At 39.6% G+C, this 22,188-nt stretch overlaps 1 protein-coding gene across 10 annotated transcripts in view; it reads right to left on the bottom strand.

Moving 5' to 3' along the window:
• PTK2 (protein tyrosine kinase 2) overlaps positions 1-22,188 on the bottom strand; it is a 384,113-nt gene that overhangs the window by 21,100 nt on the left and 340,825 nt on the right. For 8 of the 10 annotated variants that reach the window (XM_084620432.1, XM_084620429.1, XM_084620430.1 and 5 more), the window contains 4 exons: positions 18,609-18,720; positions 15,881-15,967; positions 14,588-14,725; positions 12,599-12,730 (listed from right to left, as the gene is read on the bottom strand). In XM_084620432.1, the coding sequence (XP_084476558.1) occupies positions 12,599-12,730; positions 14,588-14,725; positions 15,881-15,967; positions 18,609-18,720 (469 nt within the window). Of the gene's footprint in view, positions 1-12,598; positions 12,731-14,587; positions 14,726-15,880; positions 15,968-18,608; positions 18,721-19,411; positions 19,539-22,188 lie in introns of those variants that run through there. The other 2 variants (XM_084620424.1, XM_084620428.1) reach the window with 2 other exon arrangements.

Below are 22,188 nucleotides of genomic sequence, written 5' to 3'. Positions count from 1 at the left end.
TTAATCCTTGCAACATCTATGTGAGATAGGGAAGTGTCACAGATCCACAAGACCAGTCCTATGGCCCCAGCTTTGGAAGAGTCTCTGGGAGGACCCCTGCAGGGTGCCAGACCCCCTAGGGGGGGGTCTCAATCTTCCTCCAGGGAAAGCCACATGGATTCACTGGACCTCTGGGCCTTCAGCACCCCGCTTCACACTCAGAGCTCTGTTCAGCAAGCCCACCTGGGACAGACCCCCTGAGGGAGACTTGTACAATTTTAGGAGCAATGCACCTCCTCTGTCAGGATTTGCAGTGACACACAGCCAGTGTTGCAAAACAGAGGAGTTTATCAGTAGTCTGGAACACAGCATTGGAAGTCCTTGATTAGCACAGAGAAAAGCAAGTTACAGCAGAGTCCATCCTGGTCAGCACAGAATCCCAAAGCTCTGTCATGCTGACCTCTCTTTGTCCCAGCTCAGGAGTGCACCTCCACTGCTTCGTACAACCAACACTCAGCTACTACCCTAGCACCTCCCCAGCTGGGCAAACTCTGCTTGGCTTTGTGCTGAGAAGTGGGCCATCCATGGTTGTTAATTGCTAGGTATCAAAGTTCTCGTGATTAGATTTGTCACTGTCTTCTCAGATGCTCCACCTAAGGTCCAGACAGCCATGAGCCATTCACACCCGTATCCCTGAGCCTCTGCAGAGAGCAAACAACCCTTTCTACCCTCTAGGGTGTGTTTGTGTGTATATATATTATATATAAACTTAAAAAAATAGGAAAATATTAAAATGCAACTCTACCCTGAAAAGTGACTATGTAAAAATAGCAACCTGCTCAACAGACTTGTCTCATGCAGCATCAACAGAATTGTTTACTAAGGTCCAGTTGGTTAGACCTATGCAAACTCATTGAAAGCAATGATGTTGCACAGGGAATCACTGAGGACATGATTTAAAGACAACGATGCCTACAGGTAACTACCAACTGATGATGGCTAGGTAGAGGGCCATTTAATATCCATTTAATTTATATGTATCTTATTAAAAATATAATGGACTTAACGCTGTGCACACAGCCAGCCTATGTAAACACATGTACTTACAATTGTTACCATTATTCTCCAATCCCTGGCTCTTTCTGGTTGTCTATTACATTCTTTTATTTTATCTGGTCTTAAATTAGCTCAAAAGTTTTTTTTGATGCAGGGTCTGTCTTTTACTGTATGTTCTTACAATAACTACCACTATGGGATATCAGGGCCTTTAATACTTATCTATATAAAATCAACAATATGGATAGCCCTTTGCAAAGGAGCATATTTCCCAGGGGCTAGCTGGTACTGGCCTGCAGCACATGTGAGTACTTCAGAAACTTAAGTACATACACAACAATATAAACACTTTCAGCCTCAGTCTAAGAATACAGTGCTCAATGACTGATAACAGGCACCGGTATGGCTTTCTAAATCCCTTGAGATAATTCCCATTCTCAGTTATTCATGTGTATAGCTGTGGGTTATCAGTTCAGCAAAGCGAGAGTTCTAAAGGCAATCCTATTGCAGCTTTGATCTTTCTAAGTGACAAGATTTCACCGACCCTTTTTAGCCCCTGGGTGCTAGCACTGGAACAATGATATGGTGCCAGAATTTTAACAAGGAGCAAAAAAACAAACAAAAAAAACCCCACCTCAGTTAGCAACAATGCATGTGACACTCCCTGAATAAAATACTTGCCATCCATCACACACAAAAATCTACCAGTTTCATACTCTATCCATCATTCTGTACTGCCAAACCAAATCCCTCATCCTTTCCATTCCCTACCCCATTCACAGTACCTTTTGACTCACCATGCTCCCCTTCCCTAGAACCTTATGGAGACTTCCCTACTTGACAGTGGCAGCTGACAGGCATTGTGTGGCTGGTTGGATGGGGGGCTGATCCCCTCTGATGATTAGTTGGTCTGTAAAATATGTCCCCTTTGGTTCTTGAGTGCGCAGTGGAGGGAGTTTTCCAGTGCTTATCGGGGAAGGAGTTGGGGGAGTTTCACTGCATATGGAGTTGGGAGGTAAAGGGGAGCAAAAGTTCCCAAGGAAACCAGTAGGTTGCTGAGCCGCATGAAATTAACCCATCCAGCCATGCTGGTGTGTCCTGCAGATCTAGTTAACACCATGGTAAGGGTCAGAAACAATTTATAAAAAATGAATTCTGAAGATGTTGGAGAAATTCATGGTTTAGGATCCCACATTTACCTGGGAAAGTTTATCATTTGCCACTGGCGAGTGCGTTTTTCAAGCCCTGATTCTCCTCATGACCCTTAATACTGACTAGCAATAAAACCACCTTCAAATACATTTCATGTATTTCCATAATGTGAAGTCTCTCTCTTGACCTTTCAGACTGTGGGGCTGAGCAAAGGTTTATTTCAATGGAAGAATTACTGAATGTACTAAGCAAAAATGGAAGTGTAAGGAAAATACTTTGTGCTTGCTATTTCTACAGATTTCTTTAGAGCAGGAAGAAATTATATCCTTCTGATCATCAATTCATAGTAAATCAAAACCCTCCAAAAGAAAGGGGATTTCTTGTCTACGTCTAATAAAGTGTGGTCTCACATATCTGAATTCTTTTGGAAATATCAACACGGAGTTTTCAGAATGGATGCATATGATGAAGAATTGGAATATAACCTACTGTACTTACATTACTGTTACTCATTAATAAAAACATATTGGTATTTTCAGGACATGCCAAGCTATAATATCTCGGTAGGATTTTCTCATGTTAAAAATTAAAACCCTATTTTAGTAGCAAGTTACATCAATTACTCTTGAGTTACCGTTCTCAGAGTCAAAGTTGGACAAGTATTAAACCATATGCATGTGGGAACTTTTATATACACAAAAACAACCAACAAGATAAGGAAACTATGCAAGTTATTTCATCCACAGCTATTGAGAGAAGGGAATATAAAGTTCTTAATGTAGCACTCTGTCTCTGATGCCACAAGTGCTGAGAAATTGCTAAACAGACTGCATATGTGCATAATGAACAATTAGGCACTATCAACACAAAACCAGAGAAGGATCCAAAGAGGGAATAAAATACAATTGGGTGAACAGATCATTAAAATGCTGTAAGAAAACATTTTACAGAAGACCAACATTGCACATTTAGCCAACCAGAGGTTCAGAATCTCGAAAATGTGTCTGCAATTATTTGGAATTTAACTGGCAAAACTATGATGTTTAACCTGAAACACACACATCTATGCATATACAGTATATTTCCTCATCAGGGTTTTTGTATAGGGCACCCGTCACCATGATATTTACGCACTACTAAGGTAAATTATATCTACATGGTTTTGTACTTCATGGGGGCTTCTGTTTGTCTCCTTTCTTCAGTTGTAGAAGGCTCTCCTTTTGGGTTAAATTATACAATCACACACACATACATTCTATAATCTAGAAATGTCAATATTCAATTTTCAAAAATCAGGAATATATTTGATAGTCAGATCCAAAATAATCAGAAATCAGCAATACAAGTCTTAAAAGAATGATTAAAAATTATTATAACAAATGAATTAACAGATTTACTTGAAAATTCATTCTGTACTCAGAGAGTAAATGACGTAAATTTGGGTTATACACACACACACACACACACTGACTCTAATCCTATAATCCCATCCATATAACAGACCTCTGCCAACATGGATTCCCTGTGAATCAACAGGGCTCCGTAAGGGCACAAGTACCAACCTACACAGATCAGAGAGCAGAACTGTGGCCCATGTTCTTTTCGTCAGTGCTGTAGAGCTGAAATTGAGTGTGGCAGAAAGGGTGGTTTGGTGTGGTAAAGTATTGTGACAGTAGTGAGGTAATGCTTGGAAATTGGTATTGTGTTGATGTGAATGTTGCCTTAACTTTGGATTTCCTTGTTTTGTGCTTGTGTTGCTGAGAGAAAAATACACATGAACAAGCGTAACTAAGATTTTGTGTGTAAATAAATGCATGCAAACCAACACATGTGAAAAAGGTGAGGTAGGCTGCAGTTCAGAGTGAGATCTTAATTTATTTCTTGGACTATTTTAGGCATTGTCTCAATTTGGTTACTGAGTTAAGTTATAGCTATATAAACCAGCAGCAATCTGATTTAAGTGGGTCCACAAAAGGGTTTTAAATTAATCAAAAAACAAATTATATTTGCACTGGTGCAACTTTGATGTTTAGACATCATCATCATGATGTTCCTACTATGCCTCTGGCATTTAGGGCAGTGACGAAGCCTCTCCACTCCTGTCTGTTTCTGGCAGGTCTTTCAATGGTTCCCCAGCTGTGCCCCATGTTTTTCAGCTCGGCTTCTGCAGCTCTTTGCTATGTTGTTTTCGGATGGCCTTGTTTTCGCTTCCCTTCCGGTGTCCATCTTATTGCTCCTCTGGTGATGGAATCAGTTTCCATCCGAAGCACATAGCCAATCCATCTCCAATGCCTCCAAGCAATGATGGTGCTCAGATCCTCTTGGCTGCACTGTGTCAGTAGTTCTTCGTTTGAAATTGTTCTGGGCCAGAAGATATGGAGGATTTTTCTGAGGCAGGTTGTATGGAAGGAAGACAGTTTGGACATGTCATACTTTCTCATTCCCCAGCATTCTGCACTATAAAGTAGTGTTGAAAGTACACAGCTCTGATAAATCTTGAGTTTGGTTTTGGTGTTGTATTTTGATGATATCAAAATATATATCCAGACTGTATTTAAGCTCCTGAAAGTGTTCCTGGCTTTACTGATTTTGTTTCGGATGTCCTGGCTGATGGTGCTGCTACCCAAGTATGTTTAGACAGACCTTGATAAGTAATGACTCTTCACTTTTATAATCATTTTAATTTGATGATCTCATGGGGCTTTACAAACTTCAAGAAGGCCTCACAACCCCAATGAGAGTTAGGTCAATATCCTTTTATTAGAGATGGGGAAATTAAAGTTAAGTGATATGGTAAAAATCGGGTGACCAGATAGCAATTGTGGAAAAATCGGGATGGGGGTGTTAGTGGCAGTTATAAGTTGCCTATATAAGACAAAGCCCCTAATATTGGGACATCTGGTCACCCTAGGTAAAAATCACAATCAGTGAGAGACTAGAATCCAGAACTCCTACCTGGCAGACTCTTGTTCTGTCTAATAGAACATCTGAAGGATGAAATAAGTAAATGATAGACTTCTGCTTGTTATGCATAACATACTATTATCCCATCTCTAGATTGCTAGCTGACAGGTTTAGAGACTCTTTTTTTACTTGTCTGTACTATACTTAATACAATAGCAAGCTGTTCCTTGATTGGTGCTCCACACAATTCTGTAATACAAAGGACTGTAAATTTTTGTCCATTGTCTTTCAGTTCCACAGCACTGTGAGACACTGATCTCCAAACATTTACATTTTACTCACTTTTGCCAAGACAATCTGAAAGAAAATGTCTTACTGCTAATTTAATTCCTCATAGTGCAATAAAGATGCCAGCCCAGACAGTGTGTAATATGATCTACCTACCAGCAGATGCAGACAGGAAAAAAACCCCTGATGTCAGGCCTGTACTAAGGAGGTGTCCTAGCCAAATACGTGACTTCCTAATTCACTTCCTGTCTACCAGCAGGTAGAGTTTTCTGTGTCTCTGAGCTTGAAGTTTCTAACAGTTCTTTATCCTATCTAACCTTGCTTCTATACTGACTGAAGCAGTTTTAGCTGATGGCTTTCCTTGGGAGATTTGTTTATTATTTTCTTTTTTATAAGCAGGATTTCAGAATACTGAATTCAGTTAATACCAACCAGTTAATACTGACACACGCAAACAGAATTTCAGTCTGTCAGTATTAACTAGCTTTGCATAGTAAATCAGTTTTATGAAAGCTACTTTCACAGATAATTTCTCCTCTGCCCATGCAGTAACTTACATTTCGATGCCATTCCAATTTCATTCCTTGTTTGCACTGTTCTTGTTAACAATAATCATAGCATAATATATTCAGTGTTAAGGATTTTTGTGCTGTTGTGTTTGGAGCTACAGTCTCCTGTTGCAGAAAGAACAGAAAATTCTGAGTCTATGAGCAAATCAGTGTTCTTCCTGGTAAGCAGTGGTTGCACTAGTGCCATCCTCAGTATGGCCTCTCTTCTTAATGCTCAATAGATTATAATAGGCAATTGGTAAATTTCCGTTTTCCTGAGAAACTTGATTCTCTGTGGCAGAAGCAATGCATGTTTTAGGAGCCTGGGGTATGCTGACTGCCTCTGTAAACAGACCTGATTCTGACCTCACACCAGTGCAAATTGGGAATAACTTCATTAAAGTCAACTGAGTTACACTCGTTCAAAACCAGTCTAAGTGGAGACTGAAATCAGGCTCTGACACATCTATCCTCTACCCACAGAATAATCCCCTGAAAGTTTCCTAATTTTAGGTGCATCATGCAGGAGGAGAATCATGTTTCTGTAGAGATTTTCTCCCAACTCATAGTCCTAACGTTTTCTCGATGGAAAAGTATTTTTACCAGAGCATATGTGGGACTCAGCAATAGATTTGAGAAAATAATGAACTCTGCTCTTCTTTATGAGAAGCAACAGGAGCACAGATGGGAAATGCTGGTGAAGAGACAAGTGATTTCTCACCAGACCATGAAGGATGTTCAGAACAAACCTCACATTGAATCTGATCTTGCATCCTTACACATGCAAGACTCTTGTGACATCTTCAGGAAATATGCACCTATAAGCTCTGCAGATTGGGCCTATTGTGAGGACAGCTGAAGACATCATATAAGACACACCAAAAGCAATCTTCTTGGCCAGCGAGACAGAATTCAAAGGAAAGGTGAGAGCATCTAAAAACAAATTTCTCCTGATGGATGTGAGGCAGTCTGGATTTAACAGGGAAGTTCATAAAAAAAAATGTAGATACAAAGAAGCTTTTAACCTTTTCATATCTATGACTATGGTCCAATAGAGACATGTGCTAGTAACCTGTCCTCCACCATAATTTCCCCAGGAATAAACCTGGAGAATGAAATCTCATTTTCAAGAAGTGCCTGGTTGTTAAGTAAACCATTTCCTTTGACAACATACTACGGATTTGAATACATTATGCTAATAAAATGTTAGCTTGTAATACCTAGCAATATATAAATCTCCATCAAATCTGTAACTGGCATCCAAAAATACGCCTTGAAGTCTCTGATCAGAATACATACAAAGAAAATATAAGCAGGAGAAGAGCCAAAGGTGAGGGAAGCATCCTTTCCCCCATCATTTGCTCAAGAAAAACAAAAATAATCATCCAAGATGAGATTTTGGAATTTTGTGTGTGACTCTCCATTTCCCCCCTTTGTATCCATCGAAGAGTTCACATCTGGCCAATCTGAGGAATGTACAACGTAGCTGCTCCCAGAGCCTGTCAACACGACTTCTAATTTTGCTGGAGTGTCACCTGAGTGCCAATGGTGGAAAACAAAGGCTGACAAAGGCAGACTGAAAAATAACAATTTCCTCCAAGCTGATGCTGAAGCTATATTACAGGCTAAGAGAACCTTCCTATCAGTCTTCATTGATGCTGCCAAATCCCATCCCATGGAATTATCCAGAGTGGTACACTCTGAGTATCCAGTCTGAGTATCCAGATCCTGTATTTGAATTGAGTATCTAGAGCTATAAAGAACTATCATCCTACTTCACTGAAAAGATCATGCACATTTGGGAAGGCTTCCCAAAAAACTCAATCTGCCCTGTCTGCAGCCCATAGTTTGCTTGAATTCCTCAAGTTCAGTACATTCACTCATCAAGAAGTTCTGAATACTCTAAAGAAGTCTTGACCCAAGACTTGTGAATCCTATCCAAACCCTTCCTGGCTTGAAAGAGATAGTCATGAGCAACTGGTGCCACTCATGACCAAAACAGCCAACACCTCATTCAGGGAAGGACCCTTCTCTTCCTCCTTCAAACATGCAAAAGTCCAACCAACACTAAAGAAACCCACCCTGGATACATAAATTCTAGCCAAATACTTCAGTATCAAACCTTCTTTTCCTGAGTAAGCTGGTAAGAGAAGTTAGTCAAAAGCCATCTTCAATCTTATCTAACCAAAACTAATATCCTGGGGCTGGCACAATCTGGATTCAGGCCAGGACATGAAACTGTATTGATTTAGTGGCACCGATGGATGATCTGCTGCCAATAGACAGAAGGCAGACATCCATTCTTATTCTTCTGGACTTCTCTGCAGTATCTGATCCAGTTTACAATAAGACAGCTGTCTTGCCTGAAAGAGGTCGCAAGGGTCGAAGATAATACACTAAAATGATTTAAGTCCTTCTTGGAGAGATGAACCCAAAGAGTAGTGATGGGACACTGCACATCTACTGCGTTGCTTCACGAGGAGGCCCACAAGTTTCACTTGTCTCTCCAACCCTATTCAAAATCTGCATGCAGCCACTAGTTGAACTGGTCAGATGACATGGATTCAAGTGCCTGTAATATGAACATGACACACCGCTCTACCTGTTCTTCACCACATACAACCATAGTGCTATCACCAGTAATTGGATGAGATCAGCTCATGGATGAACAACAGCTGGTTGAAACTGAATCTAGGCAAGACAGAGGTGATGATGGTATGCTGAGGAAAGCATTCTGAAGTGTTCGCAGCCACTGTGCAATCTCCTTTGGTAGCGGGTCCAAATCTGCAATTGGTCCATCAGTCTGTAGCTAAATTCTCACTTTCTTCCCTGATGCTAAACTCTCATATAGCAACATTGGTAAGCAATGCTTTCTACCATATCCAGTTGGCTAGGAGACTCCATGCCAGCTTGGCAAATGATGACCTGGCCTCAGTTATTCATGCCTTTGTCAGTTCTGAGCTGCATTACAGCAAGGTGATACAGCTGGGTATGAGATGGTTGAGTTCAGGATTTCGAAAAAAGGAAGAAAGGAGAGTAGCAAAATACGGACCCTGGACTTCAGAAAAGCAGACTTAGACTCCCTTGAGGAACTGATGGGCAGGATCCCATGGGAGGCTAATATAAGGGGGCAAGGAGTCCAGGAGAGCTGACTGTATTTTAAAGAAGCCTTATTGAGGATGCAGGAACAACTATCCCGAAGTGCAGAAAGAATAGCAAACATGGCAGGCAACCAGCCTGGCTTAACAATGAAAGCTTCGGTGAGTTTAAACTCAAAAAGGAAGCTTATAAGAAGTGGAAATTTGGACAGATGACTAGGGAGGAATACAAAAATATTGCTAGAGCATGCAGGGGTGTAATCAAGAAGGCTAAGGGACAACTGGAGTTGCAGCTAGCAAGGGATGTGAAGGGTAACAAGAAGGGTTTCTACAGGTATGTTAGCAACAAGAAGGTGGTCAGAGCAAGTGTGGGACCCTTACTGAATCGGGGAGGCAACATAGTGACAGATGATGTGGAAAAAGATGAAGTACTCAATGCTTTTTTGCCTCGGTCTTCACAGACAAGGGCAGCTCCCAGACTGCTGCACCGGGCAACACAGCATGGGGAGTAGGTGAGCAGCCCTCAGTGGTTAAAGAACAGGTTAAGGACTATTTAGAAAAGCTGTTCATGGGTCCAGATCTAATGCATCCAAGGGTGCTGAGGGAGTTGGCTGATGTTATTGCAGAGCCATTGACCATTATCTCTGAAAATTCGTGGCGATCATGGGAGGTCCCGGATGATTGGAAAAAGGCAAATATAATGCCCATATTTAAAAAAGGGAAAAAAGAGAACCCGGGAACTACAGATCAGTCAGCCTCACTTCAGTCCCCAGCAAAATCATGGAGCAGGTCCTCAAGGAATCCATTTTGAAGCACTTGGAGAGGAAGGTGATCAGGAACAGTCAACATGGATTCACCAAGGACAAGTCATGCCTGATCAACCTGATTGCCTTCTATGATGAGGTAACTGGCTCTGTGGATATGGGGAAAGCAGTGGATGTGATATATCTTGAGTTTACCAAAGCTTTTGATATGGTCTCCCACAGTATTCTTGCCAGTAAGTTAAAAAAGTATGGATTGGATGAATGGACTATAAGATGGATAGAAAGCTGTCTAGATTGCTGGGCTCAACAGGTAGTGATCAACAGGTCGATGTCTACTTGGCAGCTGGTATCAAGCTGAGTGCCCCGGGGTCAGTCCTGCGGCCGGTTTTGTTCAACATCTTTATTAATGATCTGGATGATGGGATTAATTGCACCCTCAGCAAGTTCGCAGATGACACTAAGCTGGGGGGAGAGGTAGATACGATGGAGGGTAGGGATAGGGTCCAGAGTGACCTACACAAATTGGAGGATTGGGCCAAAAGAAATCTGATGAGGTTCAACAAGGACAAGTGCAGAGTCCTGCACTTAGGAAGGAAGAATCCCATGCATTCCTACAGGCTGGGAACCGACTGGCTAAGCAGCAGTTGCAGAAAAGGACCTGGGGATTATAGTGGATGAGAGGCTGGATATGAGTCAACAGTGTGCCCTCATTGCCAAGAAGGCCAATGGCATATTGTGCTGTATTAGTAGGAGCATTGCCAGCAGATCGAGGGAAGTGATTATTCCCCTCTATTCAGCACTGGTGAGGCCACACCTGGAGTATTGCGTCCAGTTTTTGTCCCCCCACTACAGAAGGGATGTGGACAAATTGGAGAGAGTCCAGCGGAGGGCAAGGAACATGATTAGGGGGCTGGGGCACATGACTTATGAGGAGAGGCTGAGGGAACTGGGGTTATTTAGTCTGCAGAAGGGAAGAGCGAGGGGGGATTTGATAGCAGCCTTCAATTACCTGAAGGGGGGTTTCAAAGAGGATGGAGCTTGGCTGTTCTCAGTGGTGGCAGATGACAGAACAAGAAGCAGTGGTCTCAAGTTAGAGTGAGGGAGGTCTAGGTTGGAAACACTATTTCACTAGGAGGGTGTTGAAGCACTGGAATTGGTTACCTAGAGAGGTGATGGAATCTCCAGCCTTAGAGGTTTTTGAGGCCCAGCTTGACAAAGCCCTGGCTGGGATGATTTAGTTGATGTTGGTCCTGCTTTGAGCAGGCGATTGGACTAGATGACCTCCTGAGGTCTCTTCCAACCCTAATATGCTATGATTCTAAATCTTCAGCAATTAGGAAACTAACTGGTACAGAAGCTGTACCATGTCTCCTCAGCAACACTGAACACATCAAACCTGTATTCCATTCCCCTATACTTGCTTCTCATAGAATACTGAGCCAAATTCAAGGTCTCAGTTGTTTTCTTCAAAGCACTCAGTGGCCTGGGCCCAGAGAAACTACAAGATCACCTAAAGCTCCACGAAGACAATTGTGGTCGATAAATTTGTCCCTTTGGCACAATGGAACTTTCTGCAATGAGGGTAAAGCTCATCTGTGCAAGGGCCAGTTTTCTTGAGGGCCAGTTCAGGACAGTACAACAGACTCCCACAGGAACTAAGGGCTATCATAAACCTCACTGCCTTCCACTCTAAGTGCAACTTGCACTTCTTTGCCTTTGCCTTTTGTGACAAACATACAGCAACATGTGTACACTAAAAAAATTCTAAAACAAAACATTCCACTGTGCACACTTCTCCCCCTGGGGAAAGAATGAAAAAACACATGACTGATATTAGTCATGATGCTTAATGCACTAATGAAAGGTGATCATGGCAAGCGGTAAGCATGGCATAAAAACCCATATAGAACAGAACAGAGCACTGTTCCTCATCCTGTGGTCTGACTGTGCTGTCTTTGTAACACTCCCAGTAGCTGTTGGTCTGAAGAGTAAGCATCTGAACACAGAACTTGAACTCTGAGTCTGTGTTTTGCTGCTAATATAGATGTTTGGGAAACTAGAATTTTGATTCTCCCTGAAGACCTTGGTTCCACCCCAGAAAGCAAGACTATGACCTTGGCAAGAAGAGAAAAGGGATGATTCATCTGCAGAGATTAGGAAATCAAAGAAATTACTCTCCCCAATTCCTGCCTTTTTTTTTTTTTTTTTTTTTAAATTACGCCCTCCCATCAATTTCCTTGAGCAGAAAATTGGACAATTCTTTCAAGAGACAGGGTTGCCTGATAAATGTGAGATTGTCTCTTTTCCTAGGGATTGGAAAAGATTTAGAAATCTCTCTGCTCTACTTGCTCAGAAGCAAATCTGGATGCCCACACAGTATCATTTTGCACCACCCTTCATAATCTATAGAGGCCTGACTGTGGAAAACAAATGTGTGATGAAGATCCAGATATGGACCACAAGAAAAACAGCTGCTCAAGAAGTTTTAAAAACTGGATTTGTTTGCCTAGCAAAACTTTTCATTTCAGTTATCAGTTTAAAAAGTCAATATTTCAGATGTCAATAACTGATGGTAATGAATCACATCATGTTTGTGTGGAACAGACAGAAGTTTGTATTTAAAATAGACAGTTGAGACGCATATATTGTGGTATTAATTGAGGACTAGGATGGCTCAAATAAATGCCAGTTAAGTTTCAGTAGTAACTTATCTGTTCAATTAATATTCCTGTTACACAGAAACTATTAATTTTAATAAGCTTTAATTGTTGACTGCTACTGAGATTAGTGGTACTCTGCAATGTATTACCAGGAATCTCTCCTCTTTTTCAAGCCAGCGCTGATCTTCCTCCATTTCTTGTTGCTGTCGTATCAATCTCTCCTCCATTAGATGTGTTGGTAGGACCTGTCCCATTCCTCGCATGTCCAAAGTGCCAGAATCCTAAGAGGGAAAGCTCAAGGGTTGCCATTTGCCTACCATGGCAGAATGTCATGGGACTCAATAGTTTTTATACACAGTTGTGAAAACTCTTGTATTATAAGAGAAGGGATTTAGAAAACCCAAAACCTATAGTCCGAGTCAAGCATGGTTCTCAGCTCTACTAAAGTATTAAAGTAGCACATCAAAAAGGACACATTCCAGTTGTAAACATTTAGTTTGCCCTGCTTACTATTATTGGAACGGAATGAATTTTTGAAATCTATTTTACTTTTCAAGAATTTTGATGTGCTTTTTTTTTCTCTTTTCACTAAGCTTGCATGATGAAAACAGATTTCTCAGTATTACTCTCTGGGTCTTGGGCACTAGCACAACGTCTGGGTTGCTAGCACTGTAGGACAATGTTTCTATCCAAACAAACCCTCCTCCTCACCTGTTTTTACTGACACTTTTTAAAAATATCATGGGAATATTTCTAATAGATTTTGTAAACTTCTTGTTCTACAGAATCTAAATTTTGGGCCTAACGGACCTGACACTGTCCCCTTAAAGTGGTTCTTTAAAGCACTAACCACAAGAAACGTAGGGAGGGGTCTTCATAGGAGCCAAAGGGAGTTAGGTGCCCAACTCCAATTGAAATTCAATGGGATTTGGTCACCCAACCCCCATACATTCCTGAGAAAAACTCAGCTGTAATGTATTAGTGATGAATATGCACAAAACACATCATGTTCTTATACTGCCTTCTCCTTCACCCCTACCTTAGCACATATAGGGCCCGATTCTATTGTTCTTATTGACTAGTTGGGGGATTTAGGGTATTACTCTACCTGTGTAAGAATGGAAGAAACATTTTCATCATTAACTAGCCATTCCAACCTCATAGAGGAATCCTACAACACCAACTATATATCGTGAAGGTAACAACCAGTACAGTATAGGCAGAACACATGATCAAGTCGACCTAGTGCTCTCTTGGGCAAAGAAAAGAACAAATATGGGTTTCTTTGCATGACACGTCTCTGCTGTCCTGTATTTAGCAGCATATCCCACTTCTCAGTTCTGCTCATGCATTACAGGTAGAGAGAGAAAAGCACCACCACAAGGAGCAAACAGACTTAGTAAGATGGAAGCTGCATGAGGATCACTACCATGAAGAGATAGGGAAAAGAAGGAGAGATGAAGGGACTGCAGGGAGAAAGGAAGGGAAAAGGATGGAATGTTGGAAGGGGAATGAAAAAGAATTAAAAGGATGAAGGGGAGGGAAGGGTTCGGGAAAGAGTTTGGCAATCTGTGTGGCACTTAGTGGCGTTGGGATGCTGAGAGGTATGCTGTGATCATGGAGAAACCTTGGATTCATAAAGTGCACTAGGTATCCCAGGCACTATATATTTTTTTAATGGATGATGAATTAATATGTATTTTATTTAGCATGAACTTTTCTCCTTTAATAATAAGTAATAACAACTTTGCTCTTTTGTGGTGCACTTTGTCTGAGGAACTCAAAGAATTTTATAACCATTAATTTAGTCTCAACACCCCCAAAAAGGAGGGTAAGTACTAATACCCCCATTTTAACAATGGGTGAACTCAGGTATAAGTGCACCACAGCTTGTCTAAGCTCATGTAAGAAACCAGTGGTAGAACCATGAATAGACTCCAGTCATGATTCCCACTCCGCTGTTTTTATTGATAAATAACATTCCCTTCCTTCATTAATCAAACCATTTTAAAACTCCCAGGAAAATTGACTTAGTTTCCCTAGATTAAACTCCAGAGTTGCAGTTGCAATTTTTAAAAAAAGCTTTATAATGCAAGTACTGTACAATGTGCAATAAACTTTGTGAAAATTCACATTACCTCCATGGTGGGGGGCCACATTGATATTTCCTGAGGCCGATGGTTCCAGGAATCTGCTTGATCCAAAAGAGATGCCTGGCCAGGATAAATGCTGCCTGCCATGGCTGGTATCCCATGAGAACCAGGATAGCCAGAGACCTATAAAAAGAAAATGCTTGATAATCGTATTAAGGCCCCCAGTTAAGCTCCTCTATGTTTGATGATTCTCCCTCATGTATCCAAAACAGAGAGCATAATAAATGCCTCATGGCAGGATATTAAGTCAATGAAAAAAAAAAAAAGAAAAAGAAAAAAAGAAAATGTAGAGAACCAGAAGAAGAGTCAGCAATTCAAGCTAAAATATGACGTACTCTCAAATACTGCTTTAACAAACCACGTTTATTGGGTTAGAACTAGTGTCCACAACTAGTGTTAAAAGTTATGTTTTAATCCTAGTAGCAGAGGACATCAAAATCCCTTAATGAACAAAAACATATCCATCAGTACATTTTCAACATAAGGAATTACACACACAGCTCTCATTAATGTTAACAGGAATTGTGCACATATCTCCCTATAAACTATGCTAAAAATGTACCCCCTAGTGTATGTTACAAGCTTAAATCCTGAGTGACAGCACGTAATTATCATAGCTGCAGGATGGCCTGACAAAATTCCTTCTCTATAGAAAAATCAAAGAAATTTTAATGAGACTGAAGTGTGCTCATTTTAAAAAATGCTGCTTCAGTCAGGGTGCTCTGCAGCTTTGAGCAAATCTAAAAATTCTGAAACAGCTCCATGGCAGAAGATGCTTTAAATTTACTTTGATGGTACAAGACCAAAGTTAAACAGGCAAGTATACTATGCGTTAACATTTGGAGAGGGCTATCAACTTGAGAGAACTTGAAATGCTTCTAAGAACTCACTGGAGAACACAGCATGAACAAGGCCAAGGTAATCAGACCACTTAATCCTATTTTGACATGCAAGTGACTTTGTTAGCCAAGTGTAAATTGTCACATGCATGTTACATGAACACTGAACTTCCTTGATAAATATGAGAAAAAGTTTATTACTGTAGTTTTAATTGACTGGAGAGTCAGACAAACAGTTGACTTGCTTGCCATTTGGAATCAACCTACCAGACTCAATTCTGGTCTTACACTGGTGTAAATCAGAAGTATGTCTATTGAACTCAGTGGAGTCTATTGAACTCAATGAACTCAAACTGGTGCACACATGAGAAAGACACCCACTACATGCAAGTGGATGATAAACTATTTTAAAACAGCAGGCACAAAGATAATATTTTACCTGGTAATGATTGGGCGGTACCATATGCTGTGGACTAGGATAAAACCCTTCACTGGATCTTGGACTGGGATAACCAGGTCTGCTGGGCTATAAATATAAAAGAGTGCACTTTTTAAAGAGAACAATCATATAAATAAAATACAACAATCAAAGTAATTTATTTTCAGGAAAGGCAAATTTTCTCATACTGCTAAACTTACACGAGATGCTTCATGAAAGCAAGCTTCAAAATGTAAGCAAAAAGGATTGTAGGAAACATAACAGAGTTGAGTGAATAATTCATTCAATGAATTTTGCCTCTTTTTCTGTTCGCAAACAGTTTAGGCTAGTCTCACATTTAATATTCAAAATTATTTGCTGAACAATTTCTATTAATAACTCTTGTTCTGTAGGTTCTTTGAGAGTAGCTGATTGTGAATATCCAATAACCCGAACTATGGGTTGGTTCTGAGAGGACACACTATTAAAGCATAATAATTAAAATCAGGTCTCAGATGTGAATGCTCACGTTTCCAAGTTCACAATCGGCTTCCTGCCAGTATTTGCCAACACTTCCCATGTATTTTGGCGAATGCTCCTGACAGTTAACTCCTTTGCTAGGATAGTGGTCTAAAGTACAGGTAAAGCACAGAAAAGTCTAAACACAGGTAAAGCAAACTGAATTATTTATTGGAATGAATATTCACAGAAATTATCCTGAGAGACTCCCTGAGCTCTAATTGTTAATGTCCAATCCAGCGAAGCAGCTAGAAATGTCTCCCATTAGAACGGACAGCAGCATTAACTATAGCTGGCACCTAGCAAGTGGCCACAAAACCCCTTGGCTGGCTATTAGATAACTGATCCCTTTCCTCTTTAGGATTAGTTGCAACACTTCCTGTAACTGTACATCGTCTGGTCAATCATGAAAAAGTGAAAGATTTCAGAGGGTAATATTATACACTGTAACGTGAAAAGAAGCTTGCTATTCTTTATTGGCATCTAAGAGTGTATGATTTTGCTGGAATCTGTTTATCTGTGGCCACCAAATGGTGGAGATATTGCTAGAGCGACATATATAATGCCACATATATAAAGAGAATAACTTGAACAGGAACAAAAATGATCTAAACCCCTCAAATAGAAAATGATGCACAATACCGTGGGTATCAGATTTCAAAATCAGCATACTTGATCAGGTCCCAAAGCTCATAAAATCACTGTTCTCAAAGGCGTTAATGATGTGCTTTTCTAACAGTTGTAATTCTTCATTCATTACATTAAAAAAAAGCATTTAGTCCACTCAGATTAAGCCTTAGAAGGCAAAATTTAATCTCTTCATCAAACAATCTTTTAAATTATTAACCACCATTGTTATTATGGGTCATGCAATTTATTTCCTTTGCCAATGTATATATTACTGACTATTTAAGCACTAAATCATGACAGTTAGGCCAGGTCTACATTACAGACCTATGTCAGTATAACTATGTCACTCAGAGGGGTAAAAAATCCACACCCCTGACTGTAACCCCCTGTGTAGATAGCAGTACGTCAACAGGAGGGCTTCTACTGTCAACACAACTACCATCTTTTGGGGAGGTGGATTAACTATGCCAATGGGAGAGCTCTCATAGGAACATCTTCACTTAAGAGCTGCAGCAGTGTTTTAACTGTAGACCTTCCCCCAATCTTAGTTGATTAAATAGGTCAATGGGGTATTTTGAATTAATTTTAGAACAAAAAGTTCAAATCATTTTTCCATGGGCTATGTTTCTTGTCCTGTTGACCCTATTAAAGTGCAGAAGTGGGGCTCACAACTCTCTCAGCCAACAAGCTGAAGATGGTTTAAAAAAAAAAAAAGACCCCATCTTTTGCCAGGACTGTTTATGGATGCATGTGGCAGAAACAGCAGCTGCTGGCTTCAGGTTTTCATGGTCAAGTAGCTGGTTAAGACACAGCCAATATTTGGCACTGGGATGATGATGAAAGTCTGAACTCAAGGAGAAGCTAGTCAAAACATTTGTGCTCAATGGCTCCAATGAGGAGACACGGACGATAGTGGACTTTGGGGCTACTCAGCACCTTGCAGGATTTGACTTCAAGACTGCACGGCAGTGGTGTCCAGATGGATAACAGATAGACCAACCAATGAAAATACAAAAAAAAAAAAAATAATAATACTTAAGGATCCTTTAAACTATAAAAGGGAAACCTTCAGAGAGAAATCGTAACAGTCTCTTCAGAATAAGGTAAAAATGTAATGAACTCATTTCTATCCACTCACTATTATGGTATAAACTTTACTTTATGATTGTCAGGGATCTTACTAGCTATTAATTTACAAGAAATAACATAGACAGAAAGAAAGGGGGAAAATGTTTAGCCCTAGGCGAAACAATTTAATGGCAAACCATTCTAGTCTTTTTCAAGTTACATGACCATGAGAAAAGAGAGAAACAAGAGAAAGGTTTGTACAATATTGGCTAACAGTCTGACCCAACACCACAAAACTGCAATACAAATCAGCTGTACTAACTCAGCCTATGGAAAGCTGGGTCCTTAAAGTGAAATCCATCTAAAATAGCGTAAAATTAGTTAAGTGTCATCATTAGCAACAGATCACCAAACAGGGTATGAGAAGGGAGCCATCTGGCTTCTCTCATCATTGAACAATATTTAACAGGTTAATGAACTAAAATCATAATATTGTTGAATGTAAAGTATGTGTTAAAAAAAAGTTGGCTACCTTGGGAGGGGCTTCATCTGATCCTCCTGAATCCCAGGACACTGTGACTTGTCGCCTTGATTCCATTCTCATTCGTTCTTCTTGCTGCAGCTTCTCTTCCTCCAGTATTGTACTAAGGAGAAAATAAAAGTTACACTGAAGATAAGTAATATTCTGGTTCAGTGTCTAATAGACGCTATCTCCAAATTTCTTTCAAACTCCCAGATTAATAGATCCTAGCCCACAGACTGACAGGAATATACAAGACAAATAAGGCTGCTTTTAAATAGGGAGAGGGCTGGTATGGTTTCATAAAACTAATACTAGGGGAAAATACCTTTGCAAAATTAGCAACTGAAACACAACAATCTTGATCTGCAAAGACATATGGTAACGAAAGACATTTTTAGAAAATTATGGGTGATCCTGTAGAAGAGTTTTTCACATGTGAACATTTCTTTTGATCTAGTGGCACAAGGCATAATTATACTGAGAAATCCCAAGAGGCAATTAATCAAGCACATACTTGCAAACATTTATTTTTCATATGGAAATATTCTATTGCATCTCTGCAAAGGTATAAAACAAACTGCAGATATAATCTTTATGGAAGCATGAAAATCTTTCAGTTCTATTAACAAATTAAAAAAAGAAAATCTTAAATACTATGACTTATTACATTTCAACTTAACTAGGAACACATTTAACAGACTAATTCAGCCAAACAGAAATGTGATGGCATTTACTCAGACTCTTACTATTCAGGCCAAAAGATACAATTTCATCAAAATACAAAACACTTGTAAAACTAGCTTGCTACTTACCACTGTTCTGACTATCACAGACTATTTGAAGTTCAACATAATACTGCTGCCTCCACAGTAGCCTCCTCCCCGTTCTGCTATGTGGATTATTAATCTTGGATATTTGCCATTTTAAAAATACTTAGAATGCAGCTTTCATATAGGAGTTAAAAATTTGCTAGAGCTGCATGCTACATAGATTCTTCAGGGTTCTGAGTAGGTCTGACTGTTTTCGTATCAACCTCTCCAGAATGACAAACTAATCAATCTTGTAAAGGAGCAATTCCCCTGTGTTTACCACTGTTCAGTTTCTAATAAGGAAGCTCATTCAAAGTTTTTAATCTCCTGGTTTAGTCCACTAAAAACCACTCAGAATTACACATGCAGAGGATGAGATCAGTTGCAGTAGTCCATTCTAATTTGGGAACTTTCTTGCTCATTTCAAAAATAAATTCTGCTTGACTGGACACTAAAACTCTGCCTTTTCTCTTTCAGCCAAAAACAGAAAATACCTAATCTAGTCTAACAGCAACAGAAGTGGATTTAAAATATGCTGCTGCTATTTCAATCCATCGCTGCTGAAATAAAACACACAAATGTCAGAACAAAATATACTTTGGAAAATCTGATAAAGAACTTGTTAATAGCAATTCTGATACAACTGTTGCAGAAGGAAAACTCAAGCTAGGGTAGCCCAACAGATGGAATGTAGCGAGACAATCCTCCTATTCCCTTCTTCCTTCATGAAGCACAAGGACATCACAACGTAAAAAAAAAAAAAATCCTTTCCTGAAACTATCAAAAACCACCAGTAGCTTTGTGTTTAGGGCCAGGTTCATATTTCAGATGCTGGATACACCGCTGAGCAGCTTGAGAAATCAGTCTCTATGCACCCATAACCATGAATAGCAGATGATGATTTTTCAAGACACGTGCCATGTCTCCAAGTTAAAAAAGTGAATGCTTTGTGTGTAATATACTTGAAGAGGTTTGTAACAGAGCCTTTGAGTCAGTGGGCTGATTCTCTAATACTAGCAAATGGAATGGAGACATATCAGACATTTAGACATGGATGATGTCAAAAATTTGTGCCACAGGTTTAATGTTGTGGAACACCCAGCTCCTAACTCCAAAAAGGGAATCTAACATTCTCATCTTGTCTGCCTGTCTAGCTATGTGTCACGTTCATCATCTTGCTATCTGAGTAACGGACATTTACTAAGTCCAAAAAGATGGAGTGGGAATGCCACACATAGACATAAATGACGTGTTTTTCATAACATAGGCTAAGCCTCTTGCCTCACGACCCCAACTCAGTCCAGTGAGATATTTCTTAGTCCTTGTCATAAAGAGGCGTCGACCCCCTTACCAAAACATCCTGGGACCATTCTAGCTAAAGACTGATCACATGAAATAGAGCTCGCACTTGGATGCCTGGACTCCCCACTAGAAAAAATGAATATAAAATGGAAATGCCACTGGGAAGTTTTAAACTGCTGAAAGCAGAGAGTATAAATAACTCACAAAAACGTCTTTGTTTTTACAATGGGAAGACCAACCCATAGATGGAGTAAATCAAGAGATATTTTTGACCTTCTCTCAGTACAGCTGCTTGAGTACTCTGAGCAGTTAGTTAGACGTCAGAGAAGGTCAGGAAAGTCAGATCTAGGCATATTTTCCCAAACTACACATATTTTTAGCCACAGTAAGGACAGATGCATTTCTATTCATATAATTTCCCAGCCATTTCTTAAGGCAATGCCATCAAACTTAACATTTTTCTAGGAAGGTTTAGATGCGTGATTTACATTTATTAAATGGTTTACTTAACTTGAGAAATAAATTTAACTTTACTTACAAAGAGCCCGTTTCTGGAACATCTCACTAAAAAGAAAACAGTTACCAATAGTTTCCACACAAGAGTTATCTGAGATCCTGCACGGTTTTCTTTTACTTAAGAAAAAAAAGTAATTCTAGTATCTCAGATATCACTGTGTGGAAACTGATGATAAATGCTGACATTTTAATGGCAACTTCTCTCTTTCTAAGAAATTTGTCAGTGTAGCATCTAGATGACAAACTCAACAAATACAAGAAGCACTTTCTCAAATGTATGTCACCATATTCTCTACCCTGCCCTCATTTTATTCCTGTTTCCCAAGGGGATCATTCCTAATGGAGGTCTTTAAAGGAAAACACAGTTTAGTGGGGTAGATAAAAATCAATGATTTAAAATTTTTTTTTAAAACTCAGATTTGTATTTAAATCTGATTTTTGAAATTTGAATTAAATACTTCAAAAACTAAACATTTCAAATTACATTTGAAATTATGACAACCAATGCCCTAAAGTTATTATAATCTACTGAAATGATTTAAATTAAATAAAAATAATATTCAAAAAGTACATGTTTGCTGCCAAAGTTTTTAACAGAAGTCAAACCACTGACTTGCTAAGCACCTGGACCCATCGTTTTTTGAAGGGCTAATCCAGTTTTTTGACAGCAGTAGCCTCCTCTGCAGGTCCAGAAAGACTATTTTCTTCAGTTTATTTAATTAGTTTGAGGATCCTGGCCACGGCGACCAGAAACAATGAGTTAAATTCACTAACTACAGATAATACTTCCTTTGTTTAATAAGTCATTTTTAAATGCAAATCATGTTTTCATAAAAAACATTTTTCTTATACATCCTGCATTTAAGGTAGTTTTAAACCATTTTAAAAAATGCTGCTCTTTGCATTCTAATTGAATTCCAATTTCTATCCAAATAGAGCATGACAGAAATCCGGAGTAACTA

This window comes from Lepidochelys olivacea, assembly GCF_965140295.1.
Source record: "Lepidochelys olivacea isolate rLepOli2 genome assembly, chromosome: 2".
In the NCBI taxonomy this organism is placed as follows: domain Eukaryota; kingdom Metazoa; phylum Chordata; order Testudines; family Cheloniidae; genus Lepidochelys; species Lepidochelys olivacea.
This window is presented reverse-complemented; position numbering and strand designations above follow the sequence as displayed.